Source organism: Bos indicus x Bos taurus, chromosome 8 (genome assembly GCF_003369695.1).
Source record: "Bos indicus x Bos taurus breed Angus x Brahman F1 hybrid chromosome 8, Bos_hybrid_MaternalHap_v2.0, whole genome shotgun sequence".
Classification (NCBI taxonomy): Eukaryota; Metazoa; Chordata; class Mammalia; order Artiodactyla; family Bovidae; genus Bos; species Bos indicus x Bos taurus.
Window position 1 is genome coordinate 75291525 of NC_040083.1, and position 24181 is coordinate 75315705.

Consider the following 24181-nt stretch of genomic DNA (forward strand, 5'->3'; position numbering starts at 1 on the left):
GAAAAATGAAATTCTATTATTTGTAGATCACAGTGTATTAAACTGAAGATGCTCCTTTGGCCAGAAGTTACCATTCCAGAGGCTCAGGTTGTCCCAGGTCCTCCCCACCCATCTGCCTAAGGGGAATCACATACAACTTTTCTGTAACCCAGTCACAACATACTGGTTGGGAAACTTTGAATAGGATATTGCAAATGGAATTGCATCAGAATTCTTCCTTAGTGTTGAGTCCTTTGCTAGCACTTGGTTGTATGTCTTCTGCTGTGGGTGGGTTGTTTTTATGAAGGTGTGGCGTTGTTGTTTGAAGGTGTACTAGATGAAGAAGATTAACCCCATCTGAACCAGTGGCATGGATTCCATGTACCCAAAATAAAAAGATGATTTCTGCTCTCCAGACAAAGGGAGGAAGTGAAAACATGCTGGATTAATAACTGTTACTAACAAATATTATCACAGTGTACTGTAGTTAGCGCCTGGTGCTTCTGAAAGCATCATGGATTTCAATTTAGGGAGTCTATGGTACTGGAAGTGATTTTCTTTTCATAGAGATGGATGATTTACCATTTTTTAAATTGTACTTTCCAATTTGGTGTTTCAATATGGTATTTACATTGCAACATATACAAAATCTACTTGGTGAACACTCCTGGGAAAAGTCTCCTTTTTAATTCTATATTAATTCTGTTAATATAATTCATCTGGACCTGTGTTGTCCAGTAGCCACTGTTGTATTGGATAACACAGATTATATGTTTCCATCATCACAGAAAGTTGTGAAGATACAGTACTGATCAGGACCATTAATCTATACCAAAGTTTGTCCTTATTCTGCTTATTTTTTAAACAGATTTTGTATATGTTTTCTTCTGAAACAATCCTTACAGAATTTTCTACCCGTATTTTTCTTTTGCTTCTAGGATATTGTCAGTCCATTTCCCATTTTTGGCAATGATGAGTTTCTTTGAATCTTCTTACTGTAACTACTGAAGAAATCCGGAAGGATGGGTTTGGGAGTTACAACAAGGAGTTAACCTAATAGAAAGGGGGACATATTAATATATGTGATAAATTGACTTTAACTAGATGGGAAAGTTTTCTTTGAAAGTGCCTTTGTGGTAATCTTGTATAATCACGTAACAGAAACTCTTTACCCTTTTAAGGAGAAGGTTTCATCAAATCAAACATCTAATTGCCCGGTTCCCTCCCTTTATTTTTTGCTTGGAGTCAGGAGCAAAAGGCTATTTTGCAACAACACAATCTGTAACCTCGCACCAGTGAGAAAAGGTAGAGAAATTTAATTTTTCATCCCATGTTTCTTAACTTCATGCACATAGCTTTTAGGGGAGAAAAAAGCATGAGAACTATTTCAGACATTTTTGGATCTTACTGAGTTTATTTTATCTAACAGAAACTTCATTCCCTGTAATTAAAGGTATCTAGTTTTATCTGTGGATGAAAAATTTTCACAGAATTTCTGAGCCCTAAGAGATCAGGGATGGCATCTAACTCTCTCACAGTTGTACATTCAGCATCTCACTTAGTGCCTCTGGTACAATAGTAAGTGCTTAGTAAGTATTTTTGAATAAGATTTCTATTATTAAGAAATTAGTTCTTCCATGTTAAGGCTGTTGCTTTTTCTCCATTCTCCTGCTTAATTCTTACTTGCTTCCCTTACAAGTATGGGAAAGAAATACAATTGTATGTAATACTGGTTTTCAGATCTTCTAAGCAGCCATGATACAAATTAGATATATGGAGTCTAGCATCATTTTTACCCTTTACTGTGAAAAGATTGCCTTCAAGCTAAGTATTTTTTGCTTCTGCTTTTTCCTTTTGCTCTTAACTAGAGTAATGGAAATAAAAACAAAAATAAACAAATGGGGCCTGATTAAACTTAAAAGCTTTTGCACAGTAAAGGAAACAGTAAACAAGATTAAAAGAATGGGAGAACATATTGCAGATGAAATAACTAACAAAGGATTAATCTCCAGAATATATAAGCAGCTCATACAGCTCAACATTAGGAAAACAGCCCAATCAAAAAATGGGCAGACCCAAACATTTCTCCAAAGAAGATATGTAGATGGCCAATAAACATATGAAAAGATGTTCAACATCACTAATTATTAGAGAAATGCAAATCAAAACTACAATGAGGTCTCACCTCAGACCGGTCAGAATGGCCATCATCCAAAAATTTACAAACAATAAATGTTGGAGAGAATGTAGAGAAGAGGGAACCTCCTATACTGTTGGTGGGAATATAAAATGATACAGCCATTATGGAGAACAGTTTGGAGATTCCTTAAAAAACTAGGAATAGATCTACCATATGACCCAGCAACCCCCCTGCTGGGTATATACCCACCCCCCATCCCGAGAAAACCATAACTGAAAAAGACACATGTACCCGAATGTTGATAGCAGCTCTGTTTACAGTAGCCAGGACACGGAAGCAACAGATGTCCATCGACAGATGAATGGATAACAAAACTGTGGTACAGCTATACAAAGGAATATTATTCAGTCATAACAGAATGAATTTGAGTCAGTTCTAGTGAGGTATAACCTAGAGCCTGTTATACAGAATGAAGTAAGTCAGAAAGAAAAAAAACAAATACAGCATTAACACATATATGGAATATAGAAAAACAATGATGAACCTATTTGCAGGGAAGGAATGGAGACGCAGATGTAGAGAGTGGACTTGTAGACACAGTAGGGGAGGGAGAGAGTGAGACTAATGGAGAAATTAGCATCAACATATATATACTATCAGGCGTAAGGTGAGAAGTTACTGTGTAGCACAGGAAGCCCAGTGTGGCCCTCTGAGATGACCTAGAAGGGGAGATGGGGGGAGGAGAGGGAGCTAGGGAGGGAGGGAATGTAAGTATAATTATGGCTGATTTGCGTTGTTGTATGGCAGAAACCAGCACATCATTGTAAAAGTTAAAAATATATATATATATATATACACATACTCATATAAAAACTGTATGGCATTTAAAAAATAAGACACTGCAATAAAAAAAAATTTAAACCTTAAAAAAGAAAACTTTTCATTTTTAAAATGTTATTTGAAAAGCTTCCAGACGTCCAATTTTTGTAGATTGGAACATGTTGCCAGCTAAGACAGTACCTTCTACAGAATTCATGTTTTGGCCTGCAAACCAACCTTCATGCTAAACTCAGATTCCCTCTGCATTGTCTTCTAGATAGCAACTTATTCCTAGTCTAACCAATACTGGAAACAAAATTTTGATACTCCCCTAAAGCCTTAAATATTATAGTCTTAGATTTAAAACAAAAACTTTTGAATACTGTGAATGTGAATATTCATAGCTGACCCTTTTTTCCTGTTTCTAGGACTATCCTGTTAAGTGTAATCTCATTGCTTAATGAGCCCAACACCTTCTCCCCAGCCAATGTGGATGCTTCGGTTATGTTCAGGAAATGGAGGGACAGTAAAGGAAAAGACAAAGAATATGCTGAAATCATTAGGTAAGGTGTTCTGTTTTGTCTTCTGTTTGCTTCAAGTCTTCATACAAAATCAAAGTATATCCTGGAACCAAGGGCTTAAATTGAACTTAAATGTCGACTCTGTGTTTGCCAATTAGATTTATTGTTTGGGAAGAGATTTGTGCCTGAGCCTAATGATACTGGCTTTTGAGAGAACAGCAGATCTGATTTCCAGAACTTCCATGTTCTTTTTTTTTTTTTTTTTTACTGTACAATATCGTATTGGTTTTGCCATACATTGACTTGAATCTGCCATGGGTGTACATGTGAGAACTTCCATGTTCTGGCTAGTCGAGTTTGCAAACTCTTCCTCCTGATCAGTTTAGGGACACTGTTCTAGGCTTTCAACATGCCCTTTAAGTGTAGCAAACACCCAAGGTATTCCAGATGTCTATTCCAGATATTTTTGTTTTCAAATTTTTATTAATGAAATCCTATAAATTATTGACGTTTTTAACCACAGCAGCGTCTTCCAAGAATCATCCTCGCCTAACTCCCTTACCCTACAATCGTTATCAGCAACTGTAGTACATGATTTAACAGAATGGAATAAGAATCAGGAGACTTGGAGTATACTCCTAGCTCTGCCATGCCTCACATGACCTTTTATAAGTTAACTTTATATATATAGTTATTTATTTATTTATGTAGCTGCCCCGGGTCTTAGTTATGGCGTGCGGGATCTTTAGTTGCAGCCTGTGGGATCTTAGTTCCCAAACCAGGGATCAAACCCATGTCCCCTGCACTGAAAGTGTGAAGTCTTAGCTGCTAGACCACCAGGGAAGCCCCTATCAGTTAACTTTTGAGGGTCTTTAATTTTCCCATCTGTAGAAGGAAATAAAAAGGTAGATGGTATTAGGCTCAGCCATTCATTTCTAGTTATATCCTGCATAGAATAAAAGGTTTTCCTAACAGTACTTAAGGATTGGTAGAGCCCCAGGGACAATTCCAGCCCATTCTGTGTATATGAATTTTAGTAAGCACTAGAATTTATTTAAAAAGTCCCTCTCTATAAATCTAGTTGGCACAATACCATGTGATTTTTTTTTTAATGCATGTCATCTGACAGTTGAATAAGTTATCTGTAAATCACCTCCAGACCCTCTCTCTAATCCACAGTCATTTAATGAAATTGCAAGGATAGAATCTGGGCATCTGTATTTTGTTTTTACCAGCCACTTAGGTGACTGGTTTATACCAAAGATTGAAGATAACTAGTGTAAGTAGTAAGAAGTTGAGTGTGGAAGTGGACTGAGGATTGGAAAATGGGAATTCTTCATAAAATTGTCAGATGGAAGTCTGATGTTCATGGGAAGGTTGGATGTCAGGCATAGTCTTTTTCCTTAAGGGAATTCATACTTCTGTTTGTAAACAAACAAATGACTGTGTAATAGGATAAGTGCAACTACAGAAACACAAACAAGATACAGTGGAAGGAATGTATAATATGTTTCTAGGAGAGAGTCTTAACCAAGAATTTTTCAGAGAGAGGGAGAAACATGTTTACTGAAACACAGGTGTATGACAGCATGACATGTCAAGAGAATGGTGAATTCTAATTTGAGAATTGATGGGAAATTAAGAAAAGCATCAGGTCTTAAAAGACAGTGAAGTCAGAAGGAGGTGACAGAGTGTCACTTAAAGACTGTGTGTGAAAGGATAATCCTATTTGAGTTCCAAAGGAAAGTGATTGACCAGGAGACCAGCTGAGATCTGAGGAGGCAGAGATGAAGACGAAACTGACAAAGTGACAAACAAGAATGAGAAAACAGATTTGAAAATATTTAGGACTTTGAAATAAGGAGGTGAGAGAAGAAAGATGGGAGAAACTGGCCACAGAGGTGGACAGTGACAGACCAGACAGATGAAGACTTGCGCGTTAGGATTCCATCAGCACGGAGAAGGGAATAGGGTTCAGAAGAGAGAGAAGTCTAGGCTGGACCCTGATGATTTGAGTGCTGTCAGTATGAAGGGTTAGAACCATGGGAATGGATAAGGTGGTCCCAGGAGGAGATTGTGAGAAGACAGATTCAAGCCTGAAAGCCTCAACACCAGCATGCAAGGCAGCAAGATCAACCGAGAGGAGTCTAATTAAAAGGAAGACGGGGAGAATAGTGTTTGATGTTTTAAGTTCAGTTTCTCTAACCCGTTGAGGGATCAAATTTTCATACTTATTGAAGGAAACAACCTTCATGCATTCATACAATCAGTATTTGTCACACAGCTGTGTATGACAGACTGCACTCTAAGCAGCAAGGGAACAGAATTAACTAAGATAGACAAGGTCTTTGCTCACATTCAGGGGAGAAAATGACAGAAAGGTGAACAAGTGAGGAAGTAGGATAATATGAAGGAATGACAAGATGGCTCCTTTTCTGTCAGAACAAGCCTCCTCTCAGATGACATATGTTCAAAAGTTCATATGTGTAGGGCAGAACAGCTGATCCACACAGAAAAACTAGGTGTGTTTGAAGGTACTAAAAAATACCCCAGAGTGGTCTGAATGTTTTGGAATTGGAGAAAGCAGTGAAATGGTAGGCAGGTGGATCATGCAGGACTTTGAATTTAACATGAGATATTTGGATTTTACTCCAAGTAGGAGGATTATTGAGTTGTTGGGGCCTGCATTCTAGGTTTAGTGTGAGACCAACTGGAAAAAAAATGTGAGGTGATTTCCAGCTAACCAGTATTTGAGATCCATGGCTTCAAACACCCTTCAGAAGGGTCATTATCCTTCAGACGGGTACCTGATGGGCTGGAACTTCTGGTGTAGTAGAGGGTATTTGTCAAAGATGCTTTTAAGTAGACAGGTTCTAAAGTTCAAAACCCCAAGTCACAAAGACGTTTGGATTATTTTGGCCAATTATAAATCCATGTTCCAGAGACTTACATAAACTATCCTGTCTTCAGGAAACAGGTGTCAGCCACTAAAGCCGAAGCAGAAAAGGATGGAGTGAAGGTCCCTACGACCCTGGCGGAATACTGCATCAAAACTAAAGTGCCTTCCAATGACAACAGCTCAGATTTGCTTTATGACGACTTGTACGACGATGACATTGATGATGAAGATGAGGAGGAGGAAGATGCCGACTGTTACGATGATGACGATTCTGGAAATGAGGAGTCGTGACGTGCTCCTTCAAGGCCCCTGTACTGCCCTGCCGTCTCAGGCCAAAGGGAGGGGAGCAAGTGGGGACCTAGCAGTGGCCCCTCAGCAAAAAGCTATCACGGGGGTGGGGAAAACAAACACGGCTCCTGCTGATCCCCTTATGGATCTCAGTTTGCTCCTTTTTACGGACCTCTTAATGGAGAGAAAGTAGTCCTCCACAGAATGTCTGAATTCTTGCATTCTTTACCCTTCCATCACTGTATTGATTCTTTTTTTTCCCCTTTCTTTAAATCCAAACTCGCCTCACTTCGTCTCTACAAAGCGTTCACAGCAAAACACGTTTGGTCCATTTTTAGATTCTTGAAGAATTAGTCTTTCACCAAGACGTTTAATGTGTTTAAAGCTGGGAACCCATTGGGAGTTCACAAGTGCTGCATATGCTGGGTAGCAAAAGAAAACAACCACAAAACCCCCAGAAAACAAACTTTTTTTTTTTTAAGCAGATTTGCCAAGGTTTAGCTGCTCATTTACGTGTGTGTGCATTTGTTCAGCCCCATGATGGTGAGTTTTGTTTCTTAAGGCTGGGGTACAGTGGGCGTCAGGGACTTTGTTCTGAACCTGATGAGACATGTTCCTAAGGGCACAGAACCGTCAGCCTCCAGGAAATCCTCCTCACACAGAAGAGAGGAATCAGATTTTGTTTTTTGAAATTGGGATCTAAACCCTGAAATAAATATTCATACTTTACATAGAATTGATTGCTATTTATTTTGAAGGCAGAGTTATTTTTGCCCCGCAGGGAGTGGGGGGAGAGAGGGGGGATTAGCGTGAGTGTGTGGAGACTTAGTGATGGGAACAGAGATTTAAAATCACTATGCCAGTTTTGGTTGATGCTGCTGGGGGAAAGTCAAACTGCTGGTGACCACTGTTGGGAGAGAAAACATCTGTTTCATATATGTAACACGGCCTTTCCCTGAAAGATACACTCTCACGAGCATTTTTTTTTAAGTAGCGAGGTTTTAATTACTCAGTATTAATACTAGGTGCATGTGTTTAAGATTTTGGTTTTCATTGAGCTGCTTATACTGATAGTGGTAACTGTGGATATATGTGAGACCTGAGTGACTGGTTCCCGCTTTCCTCATTGGATGTGACCCCGACTTTTGTCTCCTTTTGATGTACTCGGGCTGCGGAGTACAAGCAGAAGTTGTGCATGGAGCTTTCCCCTGAGCTGCTTTGTCTCTTCTGGCAGGGCCAGGGGAGTTGGCTGCAGGCAGTGTCCAGGCAACACTACATCTTCCTGCCGCACAATTACTGCAAGCTTTGATTTCCCTTGTGCCGATCGTGTGTTACTTCAATCAATATCAAGTTCCATCAGCCTTCACCAACCAGGGACTTCTGTACGTGGCGATGATTTTTGTTTCTTGTGGGGGCGGGCCAGTGCGTAAGAGGGCAGTGTTCTTTTCAGTGGGAAAAATACCGCTATGAACTTACTTCAGATCCCTGTGCGCTAGCATCAACTCCTTTTCTTCAGATCGTACAGCTCAGAAAGAATGAAAGGGTTGATGAGGGACAGGGGTAGGATGGATCCTAGGACAGAGTAAGTGATGCTTAGGTCCTTAGTTCCTCCTTCCTTTCTGATCTCAGGGTTTTCATTCGCTCTTCAGACTCTCCAAACATTTGCTGACTAATTCCCAGCAGCCCTCTTTGGAATCTTAGGTTTGGTCTAGTATTAAATCGGGAACGTTAAACATGCTAAGGTTCATGTGGGACAATGTTGAGCCTGGTCCCAGAATCTGTCCAAACTCCATGGGGCTACCTGCACCTCTGAATCAACAACTGTGGTCAGATTCAGAAAACAAAGCAGCTCTCTTGTGATGAATAGTGACGCTGAAAGTAGCTTTTTACGCCCCACGTGTACTCTCACCCTCCACTACTACACACACACACACCCCACCCCCGCCCCCCACGTTTACAGCCAGTAGCTTGGTCTTACTCTTGGAACCTTAAAACTAAGCCTTTCCCCTTCCTGCTGAAGCATTTCTCTCCCAGGGCAGGCCAGACACTTTGGCATTGTGGGAGGTGCTGTCCCATTAGGCCCTGTGGCCTCTGTTGCACATTGACTCAGGGAGCCAGAGAGCCAGGTGGAGGTTGTACCTCTTAGCCCTTTGGGGTTTACTTTTGAGGGCTAGGTTTGCCACTGATGAGAGTACAATCAATTCCAGAAAAGACGGGTGTGTGTTGATTTGCCAGAATTGCTAGAAGGTGGACGTTCGGATAGCTCTGACTTGTAAACCCAGGTGCTGGTTCCAGAGCTCTGTCCTGAGAACACCAGACACAGGAGACCTTGAGCATGTGGTTGCCTTTGGGAGTGGAGATCTCGGGCTCAGGCCGCAAACTTGGGAGTACAGTTGTGCTGTTTGGTGTAACATGAATTCAGAAACCACCCTGCAATTTGAGGTTCCTTCAGATTCTAGCGGAGGCCTCTGGATGCTCTTCAGGTCTGTGTATTTTGAGGCTGGGTGGACAAAGTGTATCATCGTGATTTTGTTGTTGCTTCTCACAGTCTTCCCCACTTTCATTTCACATCATTCCAGAGTTCTTTTCTGTTAGCCAAACTTTTTTGTAGTCCCTTCTTCTTTCCTGGTAATTATTTGCTTCTTTATTTGCTGGTTTCCTTACGTTTGGAAAATACATAGTAAGTGATTGAAGGGGAAAATGTGTAGTTCTCCATTGAAAATTAACCCTCCACCCCACCCCACCCCCATCCTGATTTTTAAAAAAAGGTTTACATTTACAAAGATTCAGATGCAATTTTCAACTCTTCTGAAACCAGCAGGACACACCTGACTTTAATAGTTTTCTTAGCTGAAATTGTAGATGTTTTTCTTCAGTTTAACTTATGAGAAAAGATTATCTGATGCATTTTGTGTTCAACTTCCCCTTTAGTGGTTTATTTTTGTCTTTTTCTGCCCATCTGTCTACTAATAAAATGTGAAATAAAATATACCTGTATTGCTACTTCCCCATGGAATGACCCTTTTCTTTTTTGTGTGTTAAAAGGTGATCTTAATACTTCCTGTGTTCCAGATTATACACAGGACTCAGCTGAAAAATTTAAAAAAAAAAAAAAAAAAAACAAATCCTTACTAGTTTAAGAAAGGTTACTAAAGACATGTTAACCTTAATTCTGAAATAGGGCACAATCTGCTGGTACAAGTAGGTCGATGACTGACGGACGGGTGCTCCACTGCCCTCCTTAGGCAAGTTTTTTGTTTTTCTTGTCGCTTGTCATCTTAACTTCCTGCTGTTAAAATCAAGTGATTAGGAGGCAATAGGTGCCATGATAGTGATAAGTTTCAGTTGTGGACACTTAACCTTTTAAGCCAGCCAGCAGTGCTCAACATATCTGACGAATGACCGTTGATTTTAGAGGTCAAAAGCAGCGGAAATGAGGACTGTGCCCCCGGGCTGGTTCCCATCCAGCCTGCTGACCTGAAACCAGACGCTATAATGTAATGCTCTGGGAAACAGCTCAGGGCCCTGAACTAGCTGCCAGGTTGAACTACATCTATGCCTCGACAAGCATGGAGATTTGCCTCCTGGCAAGACACATGGATAGTTTTATGGCCCCGGTTCCTTCTGCACTGGTGGCCTGGAATCAAGAGGGAGGAGCTTAAGGGAAGTCAGACTCCTGGCCTCAGGTGAATAGTTCCTTGGGACCTTGTAGAGCAATCCTTGGGACCTTGTAGAGCAATTTAGCTCAGGACCCACTTACCAACTTCACAGCACTTTGACTGACTTGTTACAGCTATCAGTCAAGATGGCATTTGGCTGATGAAAAGCAAAGGACAGACAGCTTAATTATTCAAACTCTCTCACAGGCCTAGAACTAAGAACTAAAGAACTTAAGAACTCAGCTCTTAACTTTGGTTGGAAAACAAATTACCCTGCTTGTCCCCTAGGTCTGTTACAGAGTTGCAAGCAAAGCAAAGGTAATGGGCAATGTCTGCGATGTCAGGGGGGTTAGCTACCTTGTCAGCTGTATCCTTTACCTTTGCCATCTCCCTGTAATACCCAAATACCTACTGAAGCCCTGATGACCTCTTACTATAAGACATTGAGTTCTGCTTCAACCCTGTGAAGTCCAGGGTACCCGGCACTGTAATGAAGACACCTCTGCCCTGAGCCCTCCCTTCAGTCACACCATACAAGAGACCAAGCATGCTCTCAGAACTTTATTAGGTGGAGTTTGGGCAAAAGAGAAAACCTCCGAAATAGTCACCCTCCTGGTTCAGGACAACTGGAATAGAGGAGCCTTTGCTGAAGATGTGCTCTCACCAAAATGAAAACATTTCTGATTTTTTTTTTTTAAGGGGGGAGCTGACTGGCTGACTGAGCGCAAATTCAGAATTAAGAATGGTCAGCCAGAGGAAGGCAAGTCTGGGGACAAAACCAGACGCCCCTGCTCTCTATGGAGACAAATAGGTGCCACTTTCATGTTGGGTGGGGGATATATCTCTGCTATTCCCAGATCAAGATTTGGAGGGAGGGGAACATGACAAATGACAGAAGGACCAGTTTCTCAAAAAGTGAGGGAGAAAGTAATTACACAGGGACAAAAACTCAAATGATGGTTTACAAGGGAGATAAATCGTGATTCTTCATTGGTACCAGACCCTAGTATCCAAACTGCCCTAAGCCAGCCCCTCCAGACACTGCCCGTGCAGGGGGCTAGGGAGAAGGCCTGAGGCAGAGGGGAGGGGGGCTTCTTTTGCTACAGCAAGAAGGGGCTTCAGTGGGGAGAGTAGCAGCTGCTCCCCACTCCCCTAAGACTTGTATCACATTTACAAATACATACATAAATACATTACATACAATAGCGAGTCTGGGAGGCAGGCTCCCCCACAGAGGCTCGGCTGACACAGTTACATGTCTCAGGAATTCTAGGAAAGGGCGCCGGGCTCCCAGAGAAATGGGCTCCATGTGTTTTCTCCTCCCCAGGGAAAGCCCGCCCAGCCCGCCCCGCTTGCCCCGCTTGCCCCGCTCAGGGTTCAGTTTGTCCAGTATGGAGAGTTGCCGTAGGCAGGTTTGGAGGCTTGCGACTTGGGCTGCAGTGAGCTGGGCTGGTTGCGCTGACCGGAGCCGCTCTGAGGAGGAGAGAAGGCGGTCAAGGCTGAAGCGGACCACCATCAACCCCCACCTGGGTGTACAGGGCCAGGTGGCCTCTGCCTCCGACAGCTCACCTGAGCATCCTGCGGAAGATGGTGGTGCAGCAGCTGCGAGGGAGCCTGCTGGTGGGCCGGCAGGATGTGCAGGAACGGCGGGGGCGCGTACCCGGGCGCTGCTCCAGGGGCCAGGGGCCCGGTGGAGCCCAAGGCCGAGGGCAGGCCGAACGGGGGTGGAGTCCCTGCATGAAATCCCTGCTTGTCAAACGTCTGCAGGGCAGAGAGACAACAGTGAGGGCCAGCCGGGCGGCAGCTGCCCCAGCCTGGCCCCTCAGCGCCAGGCCCCCCTCACCTGAGTCTTGTTGTAGACAGACCCGGTCATATCAGGGAGGCCAGAGGTGCTCGAAGTCGCCGACACTCCTGGAAGGGAAAGCGGTGGGTGGTTCCCATAGCAGCAGGGCCCAGCTCCAGTCTCCCCAACCTCCAGGGGCCCTCTGGGACGGCCTCGCCTGAGAAGGAGTCAGGGTGGCAGACAACTGCTTTGGGCCTCAATCCTGGACGTAAGGGGGTGATGCTACCTTTGCCAGGCCCAGAGCCTGCAGCCTTGTTCTGTGTCTGTGATGATCCACCATAGCCACCCTTGCTGTAGTCTCCGGCTGCGGTGCCCGGGGTCAGGTCGTCATAACCTAGCATGGCGGGGACAAGAGGCGTGTGTGAGCTCGGTGAGCCAGTCCTGCCCGTGCCTCTCTGGGCTGGGAGCACCCTCACCTGTGCCGTAGCTGTGCTGGCCGTAACCGCTGGCCTGCTGGAAAGGGGTGCTGGGGGTGCTGAGGCTCACACCATGCTGCTTGGCTGAGGCCGGAGGGACCTGGGGGAGGGACAAGCAGGAGGCATTAGTGGAGAACAGAGTGAGGGGAGCAGGTCGCCCCAGCTCAGCCTCGGGCAGCAGGGATGTGTCTTTACTAGTGCCATGCCTGCTAGGTCTCCAAGCAGATGAAACAGGAACATCGCCCCCAGCCTTGACCCATTCTTCAAGGCCAGGTGAGCCCGAGTGGGGACCTGTCCCCCCCTCCCTGCTTCTGCTCCCTGGAGCTGGAGGAACACCCCCACCGATACTCACAAACATGGTGGGCCCATACTGGAAGGCACTGGGCACGCCTGTGTAGTAGGGGAGGCCAGTGTAGCTGTAGCCAGGCGGCAGGGCGGGACTCAGAAAGGGCTGCTGAGCCGTGTGGTGGGCCTGGGACTGGCTCTGCTGTGGCTGAGCCAGGGTGGTGGGGGGTGCAGGGGACGCAGAGTCACCTCGGCCAAACTTGGTGACATCACCTAGGGGAACAGGGGCACTGATGCAGTCCCCACCCTTCATCCCAGCAGGAGGAAAAAGTCAGACAGGCCCCTGCAAATAGGAACAGGGCTGGCTCAACAACAGGAAGCTGGCAGGTCTCTGCAGCCCTTCCGTTTGTTTCCAGGCTCCTGGGATGGGTCACAGGCCAGTCCTTTGAGCAGCCCCTACTCCTAACCCCCTGAAGACGACTAACCTGAATACGGGTTATTAGTGAGGCTCCCATCTCGATTGGCGAGGGCTGGGGGTGTAGCGAAAGGGATCCCATAGTAATCCTAGGAGAGACCAGAGACTCGGTCAGCAGAATGGCTTCACCCACTCCTAGGACAGAGGGCCTTGCAGGCAGCTGGGTACTCCAGGGAAGGCCACGTTCCTGACTGGACCACCAGAGGGCAGCACTCGGAAAATTCAAAACAAACGGTGCCCTTCAGAGTTGTGGCAGCCACATAGCATGTAGACACACTGACCAGTCCCTCAGCCTTCAGGGGCAGAGCCACTGGATCCCAATCACACACATCTTCCTGGGCTGACGATGCTATGGATTTCTTGGGAGATTTCCTGGCAATGAAGCCAAAGTGGATCCAGAGGGTGTGGGTGCTTTTATGGGAGACTGCTGCCCACGAGGAAAGCAGGAGGGCTTCCCCTCGGCTCAGAGGCCCCAGGTGCAGTATGTCGAGGCCTGGCAAGCCCTGGGTAGTAAGGGGCAGGGCAGGCCTCCCCTTCTCCACGGGGCTTCACTGTGTCTCACCTCTGCACACACACTTCTCCCAGCTCTTGTGCAGCGTCAGGGCTGTTTGGGTAGAGGGCTGGTCTCCTAGCTCAGGACTGACGTGTGCCTACTGGTAATTGCTGCCCTGACCTGTTAAACCCTTGAGGCTCCTCCTCCTCCTCAGGTTTCTACTTGTCCAGGTAACTTTCCTAGCTGTCCCTTAGAGTCCCTCTCACTGGAGAAGGCACTGGAATTCATTTGGCCCATGACCCTCACCAGCATCCACCTGTGACATAAAATGCCTGAGAGGAGGGCTGCTAGGGAAGCACAGCTGGCAGGGTTCAAGTGGGGACCGGCCTGCAGGAAGCCCAAGGGGGCTACTCCTTCACGGAGGAAAACCCCAAGGTGGAAACGAGCAGACGCACCAGAGGCTAGGAAACGACCCCTGTCTCCAAAGACAGGCTCACAAGTGATTTCTTCTAAGGCACAAAAAGATGAACAGAGTATGAAGCAGGACGACCCCCGGGCCTGGAATCCCACCAAGTCACTCTGAGGGGCCCAACCAGGCACCACCACAGACTCGTCTTTCAGAACCAGCTCCCACATTCCACCTCTGAGGCCCTGGGGCTGCGAGGTTTCCTGAGTGTCAGGAGGACCTGGGTCGCGCTTCCTTGTTTCCCTGCAAAGCCTAGGGCTTAAGGCATCCCCAGAGACCCTGAGTTCTGTTTTACACCATAGAAATCTGCCAGTACATCCTCAATACCTTCCTGGGCCCTCCAGGGATGTGGGCAGAAAGCCCCACAGGCCCTCGGGCAGTAGTATGGGTTTGCAGTGGCTGCTGGTTTGCACCCTGGGGAAGAGCAGCCCAGCTACAAGCCTCTGGAAATACTCCAGCAGATGAAAGAGTCTCCCAAGAGAAACAAGCTTCAGCCACTGGGCCCGGTGCCCACAGCTCCCTGAGCTCTCTGCGGTCAGCCCAGAGCGGGCAACACTACTTGTGGAGGCCACCTCGCTGCCCTGCACGAAGAGGGGCCGGGGCGGGGGGCCCTCCACTCCAGTCTTCAGTCTGACAAAGGACACCTCACCTTCACTTGGGGAAAAGGAAAGCCTGTGCCCAACAGAGCTGGTATCAGTGTCCAAATAGCTATTACTCTCTGACAATGTGACAGATGCCCCAGACTGCTGAAAATGATCAGGAGTCTGCTAAACAGCAGACCAAGAAGGAAGCGGCAGGATAGGAGCCTGCAGGCTGTCGAGGCAGGGTGCATGCCTCCTTAACGTCCCACTCCTGCACTGCGTCCTGTTCATGCGGCCACATCCCAGAGAAGGCCCAGTGCCTCGTCCTGGGAGCAAGGGCCAAAACAGGCAACACTGACCTCAGCAATCAGAGAGATCCCAGGGCCAGCAATCTTACAAACAGATGGCAGGCTAAACCTGGAAGGGCCCTTCAAGACTGTCTGCTCCAGCCACTCACTCCAAAGAACAACGCTGCCATCACTGATGGCCACTGCAGAAGCCAGACACTAGATGGATGGCACTTTGAAGGACAGGACTTTATTAAAAGCCTAGGGGCAGACAAGTAACCCCATGTCCTGGTCGGTTGTTTTATTTTTTAATGGGGGGAGGCTTAAGGGAAGAGAAGGACCCACATTTGCTAGAGAAACTGCCTACTGGGGCCCCAGGTGCCAAAGAACTTCAAGGTCCTCAGGCTACAGCTGCACCAGCAGCACCATCACAGCAGCTTTCCCGGCTGCGTGCTGAGGGCGTCCTCAGGTGGGATGTGTCCTGAAGGCCAGACAGCAGGTGGGATGCGTGAGACTCAGAGCCTGAAGCCTCCCAGCCTCACCCAAACCCCACTCACCATTGGCAGCCGTGACTGCAGCATCTGGAGCTCGTCATAGCCGTAAATCTGTGTGAGGACACAAAAGCTGTGAGAGACCACACGCCACCCCTGGGGACCCCGGCCCACATGGGGCCAAAAACAAGGCTGGAGGCGGAGGACACGTGCAGGAAGGAGACGGGGATGAGCTGCTGTGGGCAGACGCCCTGCCTTGACTGAGTCCAGCTAGAGAAGGGCCCAGGGTGTAAGGGCAGAGCTGCCCTCAGGGGGAGCGGAGGCAACTCAAGACCGCCCAAGGCCAGCTGGGCTGAGGGGAGCCAGGTGTGCTCACCGGGTAGGCAGGAAGCAGTCCTCCGGGGCCCACGAGGTACTGGTTGTGCAGCAGGGGAGGCACCCCCTGGGGCAGGTTAGGGGGCGCTTTGCCTGGAGGGCAAAAATCAAATGGAGTGACGTGGCCCCCACACGAGTACAATTCCTCAGCTACTGGGGCACAGCAGAACGCAGCAGACCGGGTAGCCCCAGGACAGGGACAGGCTGGGCCACAGGGGGTGAGCTGCTAGCAAACCACAGTTGGCTGGGCCCACACAGCCTGCCCAGGTCTGGCTGATGGGCAGTCACACAAAGTGACCAGGAGCAGCCCATGAGAGCTGCCCCGTCACCTCAGCTGCAGGGATGAGCAAGGACAGAAAAGAACGGAGCGCTCCAAGCAGAAAGGCTGCCGGGAATCCTGTCCAGGGAGCATCCTCCCCCGCAAAACCGATTTCACCATCAGCCAGGATCTGGCCCCCACCCCAATCCCAGCTCTGGAAGAACCAGGCCTCAGGAGGTCAGTGGGACAGAGAAGCCCGTAGGGGCAGAGCCGGACACAGCTGTGCGCTTTCAATGCCCGTGAACCCCCATGGCTGCCCACCGGGGCCTGCTCCCAGGAAGCCAGGCTATACTCTTGACGGGGGGAGGAGGGCTGGCCAGGCCACGGGAACACACCTGAGGTCATCAAAGGCGCAGCCCTGGCGCTGCTGCTGGGGGCACTCCCGGGGGCATTGCCCAGGCACAGGCTGCTGACCGTGTTCATGCCGCTCGGCAAGCTGAGCCCTGAGGACACGGCGCTCGAGGCTGAAGTTGCTGCCGTTGAGAAGGTGGCCGAGGGCTGTAGGGAAGGGGCGCTGTCCACGCTGGCGTGCTGGCAAAACAGAAAAGCCAGGGCACATGGATCTAGGGGCAGAGCAGAGAATGCACGAGGACTGGCCTGGGCTGTGCGCCCACGGCCTCAGGCTGACCTGTGTGCTCGCCCTGGCCCCTCACTGAAGCCATGGGGACACAACTGGTCAGCTGAGTATCTGACCACCACAACTGAGATTTATGACCAAAAATCCTCCTAAAAATCGCTCAAGTTGCTCATGCTCTGGTAACTGAAACAGGCACAGAAACCTCAAGTAAACCTTAGTTTATAGATGAACACAGAGAATCTCAATAGGAGGTGAAAACCCACCTCATAAAACAGGAGGGTGGAGCCCGGGCCACGGCAGCCCAGCCCAAGGCAAGGCCTCCTGGGCACCTCTGACCTGAAGCCGCAGGTGGCCTTTGCTCCAGCATGTGAGGATATTCTGTAGGTCCTCAGGGTCTACACCAGGAAGGGCATGGCCCGGCCCTAGGCCTGCCCGAGAAGAGCCACCAAGGAAAGAAGGGCAAAGCCCAGCGAAAGCTTTGAAGAGCCTGAGAGCCAAGGGCCCCACCCAGCTGCCAGTACCAAGGTGGCAAAAAGGGTTTCGAGGGTTGAGAGGAGGCTAGACGAGATACACCTGGTTGGGCAAAGTGAGGGCCGAAGACAGAAGAAAAGGTTCTGTAAGACTGAACGTGTGCACCACAAAGAAGCCGGGAAACTGACGCCAAGCTGAAGAACAGGAAAGACCAGGAGAAGGGACACCATGCACTGTCTTCCAGGGCCCAGACGACTGTGCAGGCCCCAGCCCCACAGGCTGCCCTGCCCGCCCAGGCACTAGCAACCAGATCCGGTTCAGCAAGTGCAGACTCCGAAAATTCTGGTCTCCTGGGGCTCCCCAGGACTTCTGCCCCTTCTACCGAGATGGAGAGACAGACCAGCCAGAGAAGGGCCCAGAGTGGGGCTGAGGCTGCCCACTACCCACACTTCACGATCCCCTGCACAGAGCCCAGCATCCACCCAAGGACACCAGCCAGAGTCAGAAACAGGTCTGACCACTGCACTGTGATGTCACTGGCCACCCAACCTTTCAACCACAGGATTAAAAAAAAAACACTGGCAGTGTGGGGAGTGGGGGGAATCCATAGGCACTCAGGAGTCATCCAGAGAGCCTCTCCTGCCTTGAGTGGGCCCTGAAAGGGTCCCTGAATCTGCCCTTCCACCTCTCGAATCCGTGAAGAAGACAAGCTGCTGGCCCGCTTAGTCCATGTAATGGGGCCGTCACTCAGCTCTCCAGATGGGCCCAGGAGAGCACAGCTGACCACACCTTCCACAGATCACGAGGGGCAGGAGAAAAGACGAGATCCTTTACAAAGTGGGAGAGACCTGGCTCTAACAGATTATGATATACCTGACTATTTAAAAGTCAGAACGATTTCTAAAACAACAAACCTAGGAAAAATATTTGCACTTCCCATCACAAAGGGCTACTTACTAGTCTCCCAACTATAGAAATAAATACCACAGACTGGACAGAAAAATGTAAACATCTCAGCCAAAAGGAAATGTAATGGTTTACCAATGTATAAAATAGATGTTCAAGCTCTTTCAGTTAAACACTATACTGACAGGTCATTCTTCTATTAACACATTAGAAAAATACAAATATTTGGTAACATCATTTTAGGAGGCAGTAGAGAAAGAAGACACGTCACTGTTTGCCAATGAGAGGTACGTGGGCTGAAATCACTACGCAGAGCCATGTGTGTAACATGACAGATGCCTGCAATTCCACCCCGGAGTCTATCCTGCAGACACAGCGTGTGCAGAAGGCTGTACACCACTGTCTGCACAGCTCCGTCTCTCGTTCTTGTGCTTTGCAGATACTGCGTTTCCTACAAAGTGAAGGTCCAAGGCAACTGGGGGGTCAAGCAGGTCTATTGGTGCCAATTTTCCAACAGCGCTGGCTTACTTTTCGTCTCTGTGTCACATTTTAGTAATTCTCACAATATTTCAAAACTTTTCATAATATTTGTTATGATGATCAGTGACCTCTGACGTTACAAATGCAAAAAGATTACAACCTGCTCGAAGGCTCAGGTGATAGCCGGCATTTTTAGCTAATGTATTTACTAACTAAGATACTTATATTGGGGGACTTCCCTGGCAGTCTGCTGGTGAAAACCCCCATGCTTCCACTGCAGGGGTCATGGGTTGGATTTCTGGTTGGGGAATTAAGATCTTGCATGCCACAGGATCAGTGAGTGAAAAAGAAAAATATGTTGTATTTTTTAGACGTAATGTTACTGCAGCAAGGCAGAAGGAAAAAAAGATGAATATGTTGTATTTTTTGGACATAATGTTATTGCACACATAATAGACTAGAGTGTGAACAAAACTTCTATGCACTAAAAAAATCAAAAGATTTCTGCGACCGACTCTCCCACATTATTCACTTTATAGCAGTGGTCTAGAACCAAACCCGCAATATTTCTGGGATATCAAAACTGAAAATGGCCCTCAAGTTCCATCAGAGGAGGACTACTAAATAATCCAATGCAGCAGAGCTGTGAAAAAAGAACAAAGAACTCTGATCCAACACAGAAACCTCCTAAAGATACACTGTTGAGTGAGGGGGAAAGATATAGGGAACTGTATAGAATGTTCCTATTTACATTACAGGACAAGGAAAAGAGCAGAAAGGAAAATGACCGTGTACGCATTTGACAGGTTAAGAAAACAAAGTCTAGAAGATCAAGAAAATAATAGGAAAAGGGGCAAAGCCAAGCAGAAAAGAGACAAAAGCTTTTCAGTGTGTGTCTTTTACGTCTTTTGTTACTGAGTCCTGTGACTCAGTGACCACCTTAGCAACTGCACGAGGCAGTTCTGGTGGCGGCCACTGGGACCGTATGACACAGTTCCTGCCAAGACAGGGTGCAGCGGACCACGAGAGCAACAGCGCCCAGGATGGGAGGCCAGCGCTCCAGGGCTCACAAAGGGGACATCGCAGGGCACCCACTGGCCAAACACAAGGCATAGGTGGTGGGCAGGCAGCTTACTCCAAGGACAGAGACAGTCACACCAATCTCTGCTAGGAAGACAGTGATCTGTGTGTTTCAAGCAAAGAATTACGTATAAACCGATTTCACTTAAGCTAGAATAGGGATGCCACAATGTTGGCCAGATACTGATGAAAGACAGGACTGAACCTTTTCCACCACTTCATTCTATGGCAAAAGATTTGACGTCTTCTTCAGAAGAAACTAATTTGCCAATTTCCCAACTCCCCCATTCACCTGGGCCCAAAACTTCCCTCCCTGCTTGAAGACCACCTACTCCCACCTTGTGGAAGCCTGCTGTCTCCTGGGAGGGGGCACTTGGTTCTTTCCTGGAGCCTTTCCTTCCATGTTCCAATCTCTCCCAGCTTTTGGAACTGTCTCCACCCCCTACGCTGCCTCATCCCACAGTGTAGACTGAGCCCCGAGACCATGCTCCCAGCTTCAAGCTTAGATGCCGAGACTTCCGTAACCACGATCTAGGGTCACCCTTCAACACATCGGGACCTCCCCAGCTGGCACCCTGCCCGCACTTCTATTCTTGCCTCTCTACGCTCCACACATGCTTCTGCAACAGGACCTTCCCAAAGCCCCCACCCCTGAGCTGGAGAAGACGGCCTGAGCTGGCGGGAGTGAAGGCCCCATGACCACACACACTGGATGCGGTAACACTGGCTGGACCATCTGTCCGTCTCAAAGACTCTTCCTTTCCCTTCACACACTCTCTCTACAATGGACTTCACAAAGTACCAGAGTGTTCTCCAGAAGCATTGCTCTTGATAAAACTGGACTTTAGCACAGCCCAGTCCACGGGGTCACAGAGAGTCGGACATGACATGCAATAGGTGCCAAGCAGAAGTTAGCAACAAGTCAACTTTCCTCTAAAAAGCTTGCAAAGAAGTCCCAGAAAATAAAACCAACCCTGCCAGGCAGAAAGGTCTCCTAGAATGAATAGTGAATTCTGGGAAACAAATTCACCACCCAACAGCCCTGCCCATCGTATCAGGTCTGGAGAACTGATTTCACCACAGAGGCATGAACCACATGTCCTCCGTGGGGCCTAGGAAATTATCCGTTCAAACCATGAACCTAGATGAGACATCACAGCCAAATGATTAGAGTATCCGGATATTCGGATTCACAAACCACAGCCTCCCCCCACCCTGCCCAAGCCTAGGCCCCAAGCCAGCTAAGGAGGGAGTGGGTGGGGGAGCAGGAACACTTACTGTGTGGGATGTGCTGGCGGAGAGCGGCATGTGCGTGGAGGCGAGGCTGCTCTGGTGGCTGGAGAGGGAGCTGGAAGACAAGACGGCACCACGTGTCCACCACGGCCCTCTGTACCAGGGGCCACTTGGCCAGGCAGGCTATCCACGAGCTCGCCTTATCCCCCCATGGGAAGGCCTGGCTGGACACCCTTCATTCTGCATCACCTCGGACAGGTGTTCTGTGGTTAGAAATGACCTAAAGGCTTGCTCACTCGCCATGAGGATCCAGGACATCCTTCCCTGGGAACCTACAGAGCCCGCTTCAGGCAGCTCTAACCATCTGCTCTGAGACTGTAAATGGTAAGAACAGGATTGTACTAAGAACAGCCAGCCTTGGAGACCCCCTTAAATCTGTGTGTGTGGGAAGAAAGTTCCTACGTCGGCCCCACACGCTGGAGCTTGAATGCCCATCAAACGTAGAATTCAAGAAGCCTGGCTTCTGCTCCAGGCTGCATGAGGCAAGAGGAGAATTCTGCTCAGAAGGTAGGTGAGGACCCACCAGTCCGGTCCTCCCATGCCTGTGTTGACCACTCATCTTTGAACCCACAGCAAGTGCCACACAAGAGACCTGCTCAGAAATCCCCCGGCACTTTCACCCCACATCACAGTGATGGGGCCCAGAATGTGGGGCAGGGCTGAGGCACGGGGTCCCCTCCTGAGGGCTAAAGAGGAGCAGAAGCGACCCTCTGGCCCCACCCCATTCCCAAAGACCCAGGGCTGTGTGACAGCAGAGGCGTTACAGGCGGCAAGACTTTCACACCGGGCGCCTGAGACCCCACCCCCGCCACACAGCATTACTGCGAAAGGCCAGGACGACAGGCAGGGGCAAGTGTGGGCTATGTCCCTGGACACAGCCGTCCAGAAGCTTCAGGACTTGGCCTTGGTGCCTCGGACTCTGGGTCCCTGTTGTCCCCGTACCTGCTGAGCTGAGAGAGGGGACTGCTGGACAGGTCCCCAGGCTGGGACAGGGAAGGCAGAGTGGCAGTGTGCTGGGATGCAGGGGGCAGAAGCGGAGCGCAGGAGGTGGTGCTGGGCAAGGAGGCCACAGATGGGAGGGCAGAAGGAGGGTCTGTTGTCTTTGGAGCTGGAACGGATGAAGTAGCTGTAAGAAACAGATCAGTTTAGCTCCAGAACCAACCGTGAGTATCGGAGAAATGCTCAATGTTTTGTGACAGGTTGGCTGGGCTGTGACATACACAGTGACGCCCCGGGGGACAGTGCGTGAGCAGGCTGCAGGCGGGCCCTGCCCGGGCTGCGGTGATGGTGCGAAGGATGGTTGGAACACAGGCCCCAGGCGAGGAGGGGGATACATCTTTACCATCACACACAGCCCCGATGTGGGGGTCAAATCCTCCCGACTAAAGGAATCTGACCCTGAGCTACACCCAGACACGGAAAGAGGCTCAGAGACTGACAAATACGGTCACAGCGTGAACACAAGGGACAGTGAGCATGTGGTGGGGGAACCACCCAGGGGTTAGGTCTGCTTCTATCAAATGAGTATCACAGCAGGCTGACCTCAGGAAAGTTCACTGCCAGTAGAGGGGAGGAACAGTACATACAATACATACTCATACACACAGTTCTCCAGGGTACATACAATGGAGAATCACACACACCTAAAACCTGAGGAAGACACTCCTGCCCTCCACAGCTACTCCCAAAAGTGAGCATTTTCTTTGCACACACTTCAACAGAACAGACCTCAGAGCACATAAATGCATGCATTAGGCTTTCAGAAGAATAAGAATGCGATCAATCAGCTGCAGAGAAGACTCAGTTTTAGTGCCATCCACATATACAACTCAGATATGTGCTTGCAGTTAAGAGGGGGCAGCACCTTGCTTCGGGAGGCCCTGAGAGTCCAGGCGACGTGAGCTAGTCTCCGAAAGGGAGGACAGCTCGACAGCCAGCACCAGCAGTGACAGGGCAACACTGGGCATGGTCAGTTCTTAGAGTGGTCCTCACACCCCTGAGGCTTTTCACTGACAGGCCTTCCCAAATGGCGCCTGTTCTTCCAGAAATCAGATAAAGACACCACAGATGTCCCTGGCCCAAAACTCACCTCCCTGGGTGTTGGATCACATCAATGACAGGTTCACAGAAAGTGTGTGGTGAATGTGAGTGTGACGGTGTGTGTGTGTGTGTGTGTGAGAGAGAGAGAGAGAGATGGTTGGAGAAGAGCACATGGGAGATAAAAACCTATCTAAAATGCACACTGTTTTATGGACATCTCACATCTCATTATCTCACTTGAAATCTCCAAATAAAATCTCTAAGTAAACCTGTGTGTGTTCTCGACCCCACACGTGGGCCAAAGAAACTTTCCACCACAGATTGAGTAATTCACACTTCCTGTGACATCTAGTGTTCTCAGATGTACCAACGTTATTTGTTGCTCTGGCAGTCCCTCAACACCAAATCCAACTCTGGGTAAATCAATGTGTCATTTCAATTCCAACTGAGACCTATTCCTGGTCTGGCAAATTTCCACAGCCACACTCCCAAAAATTTCTAAATAAAAAGAGGGTCTTTCTGGCTTCCATACCCAATAGATATCCAGTTGCTTCACTGAATGATCAATGAAAATCGGTTTCATTTTAGATTATGACCATAATCATTGATAAACAAGCCAAGAACAAAGGGAACAACTAATGTGTTCCCTTTGTACACTAACTCCAGTGATCACTGAGCTGTACTAGATTTGGTGGGCTTTCCCTCCATTTCTCCCAAGTATTTGTAGTGAGCAACATTTTCTCTCTCTCCTAAACCAGCATGCCAATTTCTGCTTTAAACATCTTTCACATTACTGAAGTGAAAGCCCTCTTAAACTTCCTGGAATCTGGGCCTCTGAGAAAAGCATATTTTAAATCCAACCTACACTCCACACTTGAGATGCGGTCTTAAGACAGCAGAATGATGCAAGACCCCCTTCACGCTGTAGATGTATTTCTAGTAATACTGTCACCTACAGTCTGGTCACAGGGCCTCTCTAGCTCAGCTCTAAACTGAAA

The 24181-nt window shown here is 48.2% G+C and overlaps 2 protein-coding genes across 7 annotated transcripts in view; one reads left to right on the plus strand and one right to left on the minus strand.

Annotated features, from left to right (window-relative positions):
• The window catches only part of UBE2R2 (ubiquitin conjugating enzyme E2 R2), a 97450-nt gene extending 87791 nt beyond the window's left edge, over positions 1 to 9659 (plus strand). Inside the window, exons 4-5 of the mRNA XM_027550025.1 lie at positions 3367 to 3501; positions 6430 to 9659. Coding sequence (XP_027405826.1) covers positions 3367 to 3501; positions 6430 to 6649 — 355 coding nt within the window. The 3' untranslated portion in view covers positions 6650 to 9659. The remainder of the gene's footprint in view (positions 1 to 3366; positions 3502 to 6429) is intronic.
• Positions 9660 to 10851: 1192 nt separating this feature from the next.
• UBAP2 (ubiquitin associated protein 2) overlaps positions 10852 to 24181 on the minus strand; it is a 119287-nt gene continuing 105957 nt past the window's right edge. For 5 of the 6 annotated variants that reach the window (XM_027550019.1, XM_027550022.1, XM_027550018.1 and 2 more), the window contains 12 exons: positions 22086 to 22269; positions 21129 to 21198; positions 16672 to 16867; positions 16019 to 16110; positions 15709 to 15756; positions 13335 to 13413; positions 12917 to 13122; positions 12565 to 12664; positions 12375 to 12482; positions 12149 to 12216; positions 11875 to 12066; positions 10852 to 11778 (listed from right to left, as the gene is read on the minus strand). In XM_027550019.1, the coding sequence (XP_027405820.1) occupies positions 11683 to 11778; positions 11875 to 12066; positions 12149 to 12216; positions 12375 to 12482; positions 12565 to 12664; positions 12917 to 13122; positions 13335 to 13413; positions 15709 to 15756; positions 16019 to 16110; positions 16672 to 16867; positions 21129 to 21198; positions 22086 to 22269 (1439 nt within the window). In that variant the 3' untranslated portion in view covers positions 10852 to 11682. The remainder of the gene's footprint in view (positions 11779 to 11874; positions 12067 to 12148; positions 12217 to 12374; positions 12483 to 12564; positions 12665 to 12916; positions 13123 to 13334; positions 13414 to 15708; positions 15757 to 16018; positions 16111 to 16671; positions 16868 to 21128; positions 21199 to 22085; positions 22270 to 24181) is intronic. The other variant, XM_027550023.1, reaches the window with a different exon arrangement.